Below are 13,788 nucleotides of genomic sequence, written 5' to 3' on the forward strand. Positions count from 1 at the left end.
ACATTCCTCCTTTTTAAATTAATTTACAATCTTCCTCTAAAGATGACAAGGAAAAGGGAAACAAAAATTAATTTTTACTCAACAATAATAATAAGAAAAGAGTGCATCAAATTTCGAATGGATAAGAATTTCTCCTTTTTATTTCTTTTAAAATTAATTTTCTTTATTTTCAAATTAAAAAATTTTTTTTTCTTAATACATTTTGAATTTTTAATTCTACAATCAGTTTCTTACAATTATTATTATAATTACAATTTGTTTATAAAATAAAAAAATGATTTCTAGTATATTATACATGTAGTGGCAAATTAATTGTTAAATGTGTAAAATTGTATATGTCTATGTTTCATTTATATCACAATGGTTTTCACATAAAAAGTAAGAGTATAAAAAAATGGATTTTTTTTTAATGTACATTTTTGTATTAAAATTGACTATTTTTTTTTAAATATTCCATTACCCTTACAACAGTAAGGTACATTTTGAGATTTATGAAAAAACATGCTATTTTTATCTTTAAAAGATTTAATCTCCGTTTTTGGTATATGTTTAGAGAAAATAGATATTGTTTCTTATTAAATCTACTTTTAAGAAAATAAAATTAATAGGTATATAAATCACTTTTCTTTAGAGAAAAAAAAGTTATTTAAAAAAAAAAATTAAAAATTATGACTTATTTAAGTTTTATTGTATTGTAAGAAGCTTCGGCCATTTTTGTGAGTACTGCTGCCATTTCGGGTCCGGTTTGTTGCACCATATCGTGGAGATAGCCTTTTTCTTGTTTAAGAAGTAGATAGGGATGATTAAATTCCTGAAAATTGAAAAAATCAGTCAATAATGTTTCCATTATTGCCCTAGAGCAATAATTGGCACTTTACAATGGTCAATAAAATGTCCATAATTGACTTAGGGTAATAATGGGTAAGTAATTGTCCTTGGGCAATAATGGACTTTGATTTAAATACCGAGGACAACCATTAAAAATACAGTAATTAATAAAATAAATATCGTATAAAGTTAAATAAAGCCATATACCTCTCATCAAGACAAAAAAAGACTTTGATTTACAAATTATCACAGCAACTTACATATACAGATGACATACCATTCAAGATACACTCTATATACTCTATACATCCAACGAAAATAAATATTTATACAATTTTAGTTTAAATGTTTTTGGACTTTCAATATTTGTCATAGAACGAGGAAGAGAGTTCTATAAATTTATGGCAGTTACTATGAACGAGTTTTTATATTTTTCTGTTTTACATTGTGGAGCCCTAAGAATGCAAGGAGATCTTAACTCTCTAGTGCTAATTTTCTCTCTAAAAACAAACTTTTCATACAAGTACGAAGGTTTTTTATTGTTTAAAATTACATGTGTAAGACAGCCGATGTACCAAAGTCGTCTGTTACTAACACTAAGCCAACCTAGCTGTAACCTATATGGAGTTACATGTTCATCTTTCTTTAAATCAAATATAAATCTTATATATGAATTTAGGAGTTTCTCAAGTTTATAGTTTAATTCTTCAGTTATATCATTATATACAACACAACAGTAATCAAAATGAGGGAAAACCAATGACGTAACAAGTTTCGTCTTCAATTCAACAGTAAGGGCTTTCTTATTTGCTTTGAATTGTGACAAGGTGGCATAGACGCTCTTGCACATTTTGCCAACCTGCTTATCCCAAGAAAGAGTTGGCGTAAAGACATCACCCAAATTTTTAACTAAATCAACAAAAGGGATGATATTATCATTAATTTTTATTACAGAGCAGTCACTCAAATTTATTTTGTTTAAATACCAAGTAGAGCCAATTATCATGGAGTAAGTCATATTAAAATTTATTTTAAGAATATTTACTTTCGCCCAATGAAATACAGCCTTGACATCCTCATTTATTAATCTTATATTATTCTGCAAGTCTTCCAAACTAGAGTGTATATAGATCTGCAGATCATCCACAAAATACGTATGCTTAGAATACTTGAAAACACCCCTAAAGTCATTAGTATAAAGTAGGAACAATAGAGGGCCCAGCACTGATCCCTGAGGAACTCCAGTTCCAATATGTCCCCACTCAGATAACTCTCCATCTGGTCCCACAACAGCCTGGGTTCTACCTGACAAGTACGAAGCAAACCATCTTATGACTGATCCCGACGAACCTATGGCTTTAAGTTTCGATAGCAAGATATAGTATGAGGTACCGAGTCAAAAGCTTTACTAAAATCAAAGAACAATCCATCCAGTCAATAAATAAAGTAAAAAATTACGAAAAAACAGACCTCAACAGTCAAAATCACTGTACATTACCATTCTAAAATCAATGGAGGAGGAAATTAAAAGATGGAAGAAAGGATCAAAACTAGAAAATCAAAAGATGTCTAAGTTTTTCAATGGAGGGGCAAGGAGGACAAGGATAAAAATGTATTAAGTCTAAAGAAAAAGAAATGGGGAAAGAAGACATGGGAAAAGTATAAGGTATGAAGAAAACCAAAGAAAACACCAAGCAAAAAAAATATTGAAACAAGAAGTAGTGAAATATACTCACCACCATGTGACCCGCGTCCATGACAATAAATTTATCACAGTCCATGACAGTATTAAGTCTATGAGCAATAATAAAAACGGTGCAATTCTCAAATCTCTTTCTAATCGTCTTCTGAATCAGCGCATCCGTCTGTGGATCAACATTAGCCGTCGCTTCATCGAGTACCAAAATTTTATTCTTCCTCACGATTGCCCTCGCCAAGCAGAGTAATTGCCTCTGTCCAACGCTGAAATTCGCCCCACCGTCCGATACCTTTCCATATAATCCCGATGCTGCAACAGCCTCCTTCAATTCCACCTCATCCAATGATTCCCAAAGTTCATCATCCGTATACTCCTCAAATGGATCAATATTCTCCCTCAATGTGCCGGCAAATAAAAGTGGTTCCTGCGGTATAATACTTATTTTCGATCTCAAATCGTGCAGGCCCAATTTACTTGTGCCAATTCCGTCGATATAAATTTCACCCTCCAAGAATGATAGACGAAACAGTGCACTAATTAATGACGATTTACCAGCGCCAGTACGTCCAACGATGCCAATTTTCTCCGTCGGCTTCACGACAAAACTCAAATGTTTAAGTACAAAATCACCACCTTGAGTGTAACTTAAACAAACATTACGAAATTCGACGCGTCCCTTATCGGGCCAATTAGCAGCCGGTTTATTTTCACTTGAACTCTCGAGAGGTGGTTCCCTTTGGATATTAGTGTACTCCAAGATTCTCTCGACGGCTGTCATTTGATTTTCAAGTTCGGATGCTCGAACAATACCAAATTGTATATAACCGGCGAGCATTGTTGTTTGGGTTATTATCAGACCAACATTACCAACTGAATCATTACTGGAAACTAACAGAAATGAGTAAATGACAATTATAACGTAAATGTTGCAAAATATTTCCAAATAGTAGCCGAATGCTCTTGAACATGAGAAGAAGAGATAATAGGTTGCTGAATGTACATCTTGATGATTGTCGAATTCTTTTGTTAGTAAATCTTGTGCCCTGAATGCTCGAATTGTTGATAGGCCATTTAATGTTGCGCTTAGATGACTGAAGACTGGAGATCGAGCTGAAAGAGTATTTAGAAATTAATTTAGAATTTAGAACACAATTAGAAATTAATTTTAATTTCAATTGTATTTTAATTGTAGAAATTAGTATAGTTACTTATTCCTTCTAGACGTCTAATGCTTCTGCTTGTTTTGATGTAAATAGTTTTTAAAATGTACAAAATAATTCCAACAATAAATGACGGAATTATCAGATAGTAATTGACGCTGAATGTCATAGCCAAGACTATAATCGTAAAGAATAAGTTATCCAAAACCCCATAAAGACAGTTGGGTAAGTACCTATCCACTAGACCAATGTCCTTTGAAAATCTGCAGACATGCCATCAGAATTCTTAGGTTTATCAACAAATTTCTCACATTTTTAGGGTCATTATTTCTTTTTACAAATAAGATATAAAATAAAAATATATAATATTTAATATAAAATCTTGAATCAAAATTAGAAACTTCACCTTAACCTTAACCAAATTAGCGTCTCCAGAAGCACTTTAATGTTTGCAAAACTATCTAGAGTTGTAAATTAAATTTTAGCATCGTCAAAGCAAAATGTTTATGTAGGAAAATTTATCATGATCAAGAAGAAAATCTTCTGCAGACAAATTATTCGTATTGTTAGAAGCAAAAACTTCAATGACGAAATCATAAGCATCATTAAAAGGAAATTTTTCACTAACCAAAGTATTAGCATTATCATCCCCTCTTGATATACGTTCCTTCATTAATTTTTTTACTTTCCTGTATTGTTGTTGTTGCATGAGTGTACGATCCAGAGAGAGAGAGAGAGAGAGACGATTATGAACCTGTAATTTAATTCCCAAATGAATATAAATAATTCCATCTAGGTTCAAATCCTTATTAAAAATCCTTAAAAATCCTTTAATCTTGTCAGTATCCGAATTATAATGGAATGGAATCTTGAGTTATATTAAATTCAGGAAAATTAAATAAGATCAAATTATTCTTACGTGCTTCTCGAGCAGCTTCTTCCATGCAGAGATCAACGTTACTTAGTGCTGAGTTAGATGCGGTTTGAGTGTCAATGTCAAGGTTATTACAAAAAGTTTCAACAGTATTCATACGATCTTCTATATTATCCACACGTGTTACTAAGACTGTAAATTTGTTTGTCATTCTGTCCACTTTGATTGATAGGTTTTTAACAGATTCCTTACCTTTTTAAAGTTATTCTTAATGTTAGCTTTAACTTCCTGAATAGAAGAATCTAATTAACGTCTCATAACTTGATCAAACATATTTTGAAGTTTGGTTAACAATCGTCCAACCTTTTCCACTCAATTTCAGACAAAAAGACTTAGGTTTTGTTTCCTCGAAATCTTTCAAAATTCCTTGGTATTTATCAACATCATAATAATATCCAATGTGGAATTCCAACAAGTAGGTACATTTAATATTGTCTTTTTATTAACACCGTATCTTTTTAGTGCTTTCAAGCAAGTATCTGTACGTAAAACTTTGACAGAATTACGAGAATTTAAATTTAAATATTAAGATCAATCAAATAAGTTATTTTTTAATTCTTTTAAATTTAATTGATTCGAAATAATAACAATGTTTTTAAAAAGCTTTTATTTATTCAGATTCCGATTCTATTTCATCATTCTTCTCTTCTTCTTTAGCGTTTGAAGATTGAGTAGTAAAAGCAGCTTCTTGGTCTCCTCGTAAAAGTGATGACAATTTAAACATGTTAATCCCATATTGACAGATGTTGAGGAGTAAAGCTTTTCCAATTTAATATTATATTCCCGTGTGGAAATTGAATCTGGGCGCTAGGCATGCTATGTCCGGGGAGCCCCACTACAAGCTAGCCCCTGACCAGAAACCTAACTTTGTCATGGCTAACTCGGGCTATTTCCACACGGGTTTTTCTTTTAGAAAATTTAAAATTTTATTTCAATAATAATCGAGCGCAAATTGTTAGCTGTGTGAGTACCTTGGAGTTCTTTCACAAACAATGTTTTCCGATGCAGAATTACATCACGGATAAACTGAACATTTACTCTCAAAATGATCTATTAAGTCGCAAAGCAATATCAATTTTAATGCTGGTAAGTTCAACCTGTAATTTGCTTATAAATGAATACCTTAAATTATTGAATGTAACTTTTTAAATTATAAATTATACGTTATAGTATCGATCCCTGCTTTAAATGGTGCTAACGCAACTATCGGAGCTTCTAATTCCATTCATCTTCTTTCTAATTCTATATTTCTAGTTTTTTCAAGTTTAATTTTGATTCTAGATTCTAATTTGGATTCTAGATCTTAATTTCAATTCTAGTGTCTAATTTTGATTCACAGAAAGAACAACAGATTATTATTTCAAAAATGAAATTATGAATACAAAAACTCACCTATTTATAATTCTTCCCGACGGATTAGAATGAAAGAACAACATCGAAGCACGAATAATATTATAGAACATATTTGAATGTAAATTTATCGACGATCTCAGGCACATATCATAGTAGCAAAAGTATTTTATGTAAATTATTATAGCCGCACAACAAATTAAGGCACTGTATATATAAATATACAAATTTCTCTTACTCTCTGTTAATTTCGTAATCGTATTTCCATCATCAACACCAACATTATTCTCAGCGTCAACCCATTTTGATAAAAGAACATCAGTACTACTGAGAAATCCTTGACATATAATGAGCATTAGAAAAACAAGTGCAACGTACCAATAATTTCCTACTGCCTTAAAATAAGCGGTATAAACTTTATGGGATATTTTACCAAACGAACGATGTTCGGCAACTTCGGCACGCTCCTCCTCTGATGTAACATCCTCAGCAATTGTATCATTCATAATTGACTGATCCTTATCGTCTTTCTCCTTAACCTCCTCCTCAGACGCTTGTAGAACAGACAAAAAATCCAAACCCGATTTTTTCAGCTCCTGAAATGTTCCTCTACTTTGTACACCACCATTATTTAGGACATAAATTTGATCCGCTGAATTGATAAACTGCAATTGATGTGTGACGAGAATTCTTGTTTTTCCCTTTAGATATTTGCAGATACATTTTTCGTACAACGAACGCCCAACGTGTGTATCAACAGCCGACAGTGGATCATCCAATAGATAAATATCAGCCTCGGCATAAATTGCACGCGCTAAATTTATCCTCGCTCTCTGTCCACCACTCAAATTTATACCCTTCTCGCCAATAATTGTCTGATCCTTGTGTGGAAACATCATGAAATCAGTTTCCAATTGACAAACACGAATCACCTTATCGTAACGTTGTTTATTCATTGTTGCGCCGAATAAAATATTTTGACGTATACTCGAGGCGAAAATCCATGGTTCCTGACTGACGTAGACAACTCTTCCGCTAACATGAAGATTTCCAGTTATTAATGGCAGTTCCTTTAGGATTGCGTGAAATAGACTTGTCTTTCCTGAGCCAACTTGGCCAACGACGGCTGTTAATTCGCCGCGTTTAGCTGTGAAATTAATTGACTTTAAATTATAATCCGTTGATGATTTCTCCCATTTTGCAGTGGCGTTTTGTAAAATTACAACAGATTGAAGTTCTGAATTGACAATTCCATTTTCCGTTAATAAATCATTTTTGGCGTCTGATTTATTGTCAGTTAAATTATTATCGTCTAAATTTAAAACAATGTTGTTGCTACTTGATAGATCCTCGAGAAATGATTCTTGAATTTCTTCCAAATCCATAAATTCTTCGATTCTGTTTAATGACGCTAAGGCCTTTGCCAAACGTTGAATTCAGGCTGGTTGAATTCCTGAAGAAAGAAAAATTAGTAGATACGATATATGTTTCAAATCTTATGCTTCTTAAATCTTTTTCTTTAATTATAAACCTAATGCTTAATTTTTAAATCTTATGCTACAGTTGTAAGCCTTTTTTTATAGTTACAACATTGAGGAAAATGGAGATGATCAAAAATATTCTTAAGGAATAAAGTCCCTCAAAAAAAAAGAAGAAAAAAACTTACCCACTGGAAATGCAATGCCCATGGAATATCGCAGTATATTATAAAATGCAGCAATCATAAATACTTTTTCTGCAATAATAGGATTGCCAAGTAAAGCATATGTTATAATTGTAACAAAAATACAAAGTCTTGATGCGAATGATTCAAAGGCCAATACTACTGTATCAATAATATAATTTTTTCTAATAGCACTTACTTCTTTCCTGAAAATAGAAACAACAGATAAAAAATTATCTCCAAATATTCAGAAAAACATTTTTTTAAATCAAAGTAAAAGAATTGAATTTCCTTTTTTTTTCTTTTCTTTTGTTACTTACAATCTCGCTTTGTCAACAAGTTTGGAAAATGGTTTTTCCCACGCATACATTTTTATCACTTGTACACCACCAATAATTTCATTCATTAATTGAAGTCTTTTGTCAGTACAACAGGCATTTTGCTTTGCTAATTTTGGTGAAAATTTTCCCAAAACTCCTAAAACAACAAATTAAAATAGTATTTTTTTATTTATTAAAAATTGTTTTATTTTATTTATAACAATAATAACTTTACACATATAGCAATATTACGTGTTATGTGTGTAGTAATAAAATAATAATTATTATAGAGGTAAAATAATAATAATAATAAAAATAATAATAATAATAATAGAGGTAAAATTAATAAAGAAATAAAGAAATTATTTACCTTGCAATGGAATGATAATAATGTACAATGCTATGCCAGACAAGGCTGATAATTCAGTTTGTATAAAAGTAATGTAAGCAATAAGAATTAAAATAATCGGCGACATCCAAATGTAATTGAAGAAAGGCATTGCATAATCCAGAGAATTTACATCATTCGTAAGTAAATTTAGTATCTAGAGAAAAAAACATGTAAATTAATTATTAGTTAATATGGTTAAAGTATAGAGCACTATGAGAAGAAGAAAATAAAATTTTTTTCCTTGCTTCGCCATATTTGCTCACAGTTTCAAAATATACAAAAACTAATTTTTTCTTTTCCTCAAAGTTCGACATTTTTTACCCATTCTTCCATTTTCTATAAAATTTAAAAAAGTATTCTTTTTCTTACCTTACCAGCACTTGAAGAAGCCTCAGCTGATTTGGAAGTTCTAAGTACTTTCCTGTAAATTAAAGAGCAACATGATACTCTTATTTGCATACCCAAATGAAACATGGAATGAACTGAGAGATGAAAAAATGAACTCCTAAGAACGAATAAAATGATAAAAAGTCCAGCCCAGTAATATGCCTCTGTCTTGGTCATTGAACTGGTGCCATTAAAATATTGTAAAATTTTACTTATTATTATTGGTTGTGGTAATCTAAAACAAAAAAAAAGTAGAGAATTATAAATTTATTTTTGTCAATTTTTAATTTTTGTTTTATTTTACTCTTCAATTGTTTTTTTTTACATAAGTCTTCTATTAAATGTAAAAGCCAAGAAATATTTTTTTTTCAACTTACGTTAAAATAAATTCTAATATAAATTGTACTATTCCAACTAATGCGATATTTGTTCCAAAACATTTGGCTAAAGCTTTCCATAATTTTGGTCTGCCTTTTTTCTTTTTACAATTATTCGTTTCAATTTTCCATTGTTTTTCCAATTTATCGCCAATAATTTGACTCGCATGTGAATCAAGTGGTGAAAATAAATCCGAGTGCTCCAATTCCCTCTTATAACCGGTTCGAAAAATTTTCCAAAGCCATCTGTTAAAGAATTAAACTATTTATTAATAAATTCATAGGATTTTACCTTCATTTTATAAAAAATAATAATAATATTTTTGTATAAAATTGTAATTTTCAAATTTGCAAAAATTCAGTCAATGTTTTTCTCTCACCCAAAAAAAATAACTGACAATGGATTTGCACCGTCTCGTGGATTTTTTGCTTCTCTTTTTTCATTTTTATCCATTTTTTTCAGTTTTCGTTGTTTTTTTGTTTTATGTTTCGTCTCTGGAAAATAATTATTGTAGAAATAAAATTTACATTTATTTTGCAAATTTTTTTCCACACTCAAAAAATAACAGAATTTTGCACTCACTGTTGAATAAAATACACTGAAACAACATTTATTTCATTCAAATAACAGATTAATTGACTAAATTATCAATTAAATATTTAATTGAATCAAATAATATTTATTGGAGTCTATTAAGTGGTATTTGCTTGGAATATTGAAATTACCATTTAATTCAATTAATCGGTTATTTTAATCAAATAAATATTTGATATTATAGTAATAATATATTTTCTGTGTAAAATATATATAATGAACTTTATATAACGAGAAATTTTAAGGAAAGTTTTATAAAATAAATTAGCTTAAATTTTAAAAGTTATTTTTTGTTAAAATAATAAGTTCGATTTTTTCGTCACTCTTGAATTATATTTTATTAGTAAAAACTCCATGATAATATTTGCTTTCTTATAGAGAAATTGTTTAAAAAGTATTTGTAGACTTTATGGTAAAAATTGTAAACTTGACATAAGATAGAAAAGGACAGATATTGTTTCTATCACTTCCTCTCTGATGTTAATATTATGATTAACGTTTTACGATTTTAATAAATTTGAAACTATTGAAAATTAATGATTATGATAATAATTATGAAATATAATCTCGTCGAGTTAGCGTAATATCATACTTATTCGACAAACAAGGCAAGAACGTGCTTATATTCAGAATATAAAGTAAAAGCAAACGAATTCGCAAATTAACCTTTTATAGTCAGATTTTAAATTACCAAGAATATTAAAATTTTATTTCAATAATACTTTTCATATTAGAAAAACAAAATATTAAAAAAATTATTCTCAATGAAACAAAATGACAGTTATTATTCGTGAAACAATTGTACAGTAGTGTATTTTTAATTTAAAATCTGACTAAAAAAGAAAGTTGGATTTACCACTGGAAACGCTGGCTCTTTGCCAGCGAAAGAATCTGCCGGTCGGCGTCTATTAGGAGCATCTATATTCCTATAGCAAGAGCAACGCGGTTTTGTGGTCGTCTGCTCTGTCAGCATCGTGAATTGGCGCAACGACTGGTCATATATCGCACGATCGATTAATTATCGAATTACAAATAATGCGGGAAGTAACTGAGATTGAAAATTAAGTCGATTCGTTACAACGACTAAAATTTAATGTAATAATATTTTCATATTTTACAAGCTAGTACTCTGAAAGCAGTAGTCAAATGAAAAACTATCACATTAATACATAGTTTTTTCAACATATTTATACTTAAGTAATAATTATTTAATTATTATTTAAATTAAAATTTAATTAATTAAAAATTTTAATACTTTGAGAATTAATTTTTTTCTAAAAAAATCTCGATTTTTAATTTTTATTAAACTTTTTTATAAGAGAAGTTTTAAGTTGTTAGATTCCAAAATGTAAATACGCCATTTTGAATTTTAAAATCTGACTTCATATTCGTAATCAGCGACTACGAAAACCCCCTGATATAAAGTTTCATGAGAATTGAATTATTTTCTTAATTTGATGTCTGCCATATTGAATCCGCCATTTTTAATTTTTTAAATCTGACTTCATATTTGTATTCATATTAGTAGGCCCACTGTGCCCTGCAATAAAATGCTTATTCAAAATAATTTCTATTACATATGAGAGGATATTTATTTAAAGCTTCTTATAAATATTTGTGTTTTGAATTTCAACAAAACACGTATTGTTTGCGGAGCCGATACACGGCATCCTTATGAGAGACGTGTTTGATATCTACTGGTTAACTCAACGCTATGTGATTATTAAATATATAGAATATAAAAATATATATGTAATTAAAATGTAAATAGTCATAGAATAAAAAAACAAAGAGTAAGTAACTTTACTAATACTGTATTTTGAACATATTAAGTATCTATTCCTGCCTCTTTTAGTACGGATCGGACCCAACCAGCAATCATTGTTTTCGTAGCTGACTTGACTGGACCAGAAAGGGAAATGAACAGATCATCTAATGATTCTTTGCTTTTTCTTCTGTCTTCTGACTTCTTTAGCATGGCTCTAATCATTGTGATAGGACACAGCCATTTATTTGGGTGATGAGAAAGTCTCCAGCCGGATTGGCGAAAAGAAGATCGGTCTGTTTTTGAACCGAAAACAGGCCACAAAATGATTTCATTACCAAGATTAATTAAGTAATTCGGGGAGATTTTTAAAAGAGTAAGATCGTGAATTCTTCTGCCTGAAGCTAAGAGTAATAAGGTAGCTGATCTTCTTGATAATTCGAATGGAGAGAGGTTTGAAGTGCCCTTGGAAAGCCAGTTAATTAGTAATTGAGAATCCCAAATCGGGGATTTAATCTCTTTCGGGTTTGCAATAGAAATAGATTTTAAAATTTGACGAACTAAGAAATTTGATGAAAGATTTTCATTTACAGGGTTACCAGCACAGAAGGTTGAGATTGCAGACTTGTGGAGTAGGATAGTCTTATAGGCAAATCGCCTTTGGATAGAAAAAGATCTGCAAGAAATTTAGCTAATTCGGGACCAGATGGTAATTTTGGATTAATATTTTTTTCCGTGCACCAAAAAATCCATCTTTTAATCGGAGTTTTATATGTAAGTAAGGTTGAAGATCTCCAACTATTTTGAAGTAAGTTCTTTTCTTGAGGAGACCAGTCTTTCACTAGGTCCTTCCACACCCAATCTTCCAAACTTGTAGGTTGAGTGATTCCACCTGTGTGGGGGGAAGACCAGTTGTTAAATCCACTAATACCTTGTCTAGATTCTGGATTTCTATCGGTGGTTCTAAGCTCCTGTTGGACAGGTCTGCCATCCAAAATGTTTGATTCCATTTGGGAGCAACAACTAGGAATTGACCTCTGCAATAATTTAGATGGGCCAGGACACGAGGCATTAGATTGGGCGGAGGAAAGATCCAGCCTAGGGTGCAATTCCAAGGACAGCTGAAGGCATCCGTGAACAATGCTTGGTGATCCTTCATGTCTCGGGAAACGTAACAAGGGACTACTCTTGATTTCTTTGAGGCAAAATAATCTACTTTGGGTGTTCCCAGCTTGTTGAAGATCTGTTTGGTTGCAGATGGAAGAAGGTGCCATTCCGGGAGAGGGCGTTGACGAGATAATCGATCCGCTATTCCGTTGTAACATCCAGGAAGATAGGCTGCTGTTAGAGTAATTTCCAGATCGTCTATCAGTTGGAGTAGGTTGTATGTTAAATTCAGCAGAGGTAAGGATTTGGTCCCTCCTTCCTTCCGGATGTATGCGACCAAAGTTCGGTTGTCCGTTTGAAGAAGAATGTGTAATTGTCGAAGGTAATTGTTCATTTTTTCGATTACAGCATAAACTGCAAACATCTCCTTCAGGTTTGAGTGCCAACTTTTTTGTTCTTGAGTCCAAGTTCCTGAAAGGTGATAATTGTCGAGTTGAGCACCCCATCCTACATCTGCAGCATCCGTCGTCAGGAAGTTCGAGATTCTCTTGGGATGTAGAGAAATCAAGGAATTTGTTGCTGTGAGCCACCAATTTAGTTCCTCTTTGACTCTTGGAGGGATAATACGTTTTTGTCGAAGTCTCGATTGATTGAAACAAGATAGGAACCTCTGAAGGTAACGGCAGTGTAAAGATAGATCGAGATAGACGACCAATCTTATGCCACGTGAACGAAGGATGTCAGCGATCCAATTTGAAATGGCTGCAAAATTTTGAGGTGCAGATGAAAGGCCAAAGGGCAAGCATGTCATTTGCAAAAGTTCCTTGTCATAGACGAGACGAAGGAAGGGGCGATGTGCCTGGGCTATAGGTACATGACAGTAAGCCAACGATAGATCGATTTTGGTTAGCCAGTCACCTTTCTGTAAAAATTCTGGCATTTTAAAATAAGAGAATAAATGAATTTTTTTTACCCCAATGTGTCTGTTTAGGCCGCGCAGGTCAAAAATTGGGCGAATTCCTCAATCACTTTTTGGAATTAGAAACATCTTAGATATGAAGCTTGATTTTGAATCTGTAGGCTTTTCCAAAATTTTTTGTTCCTTTAAAAGATTAATTTGTAAAGATAACTCTGGGGAAACAGTGGTGTGAAAACGAGAACATTTCCAATTTGCGATCATTGGTGGTTTTGAAATTAAAGGAATTCTACATC

General features: G+C 31.5%; 3 protein-coding genes across 3 annotated transcripts; all 3 read right to left on the reverse strand.

Moving 5' to 3' along the window:
• Positions 1-304: 304 nt before the first annotated feature.
• Positions 305-10,690, reverse strand: LOC122503593 (ATP-binding cassette subfamily C member 4-like). The gene is made up of 11 exons (XM_043614187.1): positions 10,561-10,690; positions 9,490-9,604; positions 9,110-9,355; positions 8,715-8,967; positions 8,325-8,499; positions 7,955-8,111; positions 7,637-7,840; positions 6,014-7,408; positions 3,736-3,950; positions 2,565-3,637; positions 305-811 (listed from the first exon to the last, which is right to left on the reverse strand). The coding sequence occupies exons 2-11, from the start codon at positions 9,561-9,563 to the stop codon at positions 674-676; spliced, it is 3,930 nt and encodes a 1,309-aa protein (XP_043470122.1). The 5' UTR covers positions 9,564-9,604; positions 10,561-10,690; the 3' UTR covers positions 305-673.
• A 705-nt stretch (positions 10,691-11,395) lies between these two features.
• On the reverse strand, positions 11,396-12,156 carry LOC122503581 (the record flags this gene model as incomplete). Its single annotated transcript, XM_043614176.1, has 1 exon — positions 11,396-12,156. A coding segment is annotated over one exon (624 nt), but the record flags the coding sequence as incomplete, so codon positions are not given.
• Positions 12,157-12,310: 154 nt separating this feature from the next.
• Positions 12,311-13,516, reverse strand: LOC122503582. The gene has a single exon (XM_043614177.1). The coding sequence runs from the start codon at positions 13,514-13,516 to the stop codon at positions 12,311-12,313; it is 1,206 nt and encodes a 401-aa protein (XP_043470112.1).
• Positions 13,517-13,788: the final 272 nt, after the last annotated feature.

This window comes from Leptopilina heterotoma, unplaced genomic scaffold (assembly GCF_015476425.1).
Source record: "Leptopilina heterotoma isolate Lh14 unplaced genomic scaffold, ASM1547642v1 Lhet_264, whole genome shotgun sequence".
NCBI lineage: Eukaryota > Metazoa > Arthropoda > Insecta > Hymenoptera > Figitidae > Leptopilina > Leptopilina heterotoma.

Bases quoted from the DNA above. Each gene is read 5' to 3' on its own strand.
- LOC122503582 (XM_043614177.1), bottom strand. From the start codon at position 13,516: ATGCCAGAATTTTTACAGAAAGGTGACTGGCTAACCAAAATCGATCTA.
- LOC122503593 (XM_043614187.1), bottom strand. From the start codon at position 9,563: ATGGATAAAAATGAAAAAAGAGAAGCAAAAAATCCACGAGACGGTGCA. The intron at 9,356-9,489 runs GTGAGAGAAAAA...ATTCTTTAACAG, and splicing joins TTGTCAGTTATTTTTTTTGG to ATGGCTTTGGAAAATTTTTC. The intron at 8,968-9,109 runs GTAAGTTGAAAA...TTTTTGTTTTAG, and splicing joins ATATTAGAATTTATTTTAAC to ATTACCACAACCAATAATAA.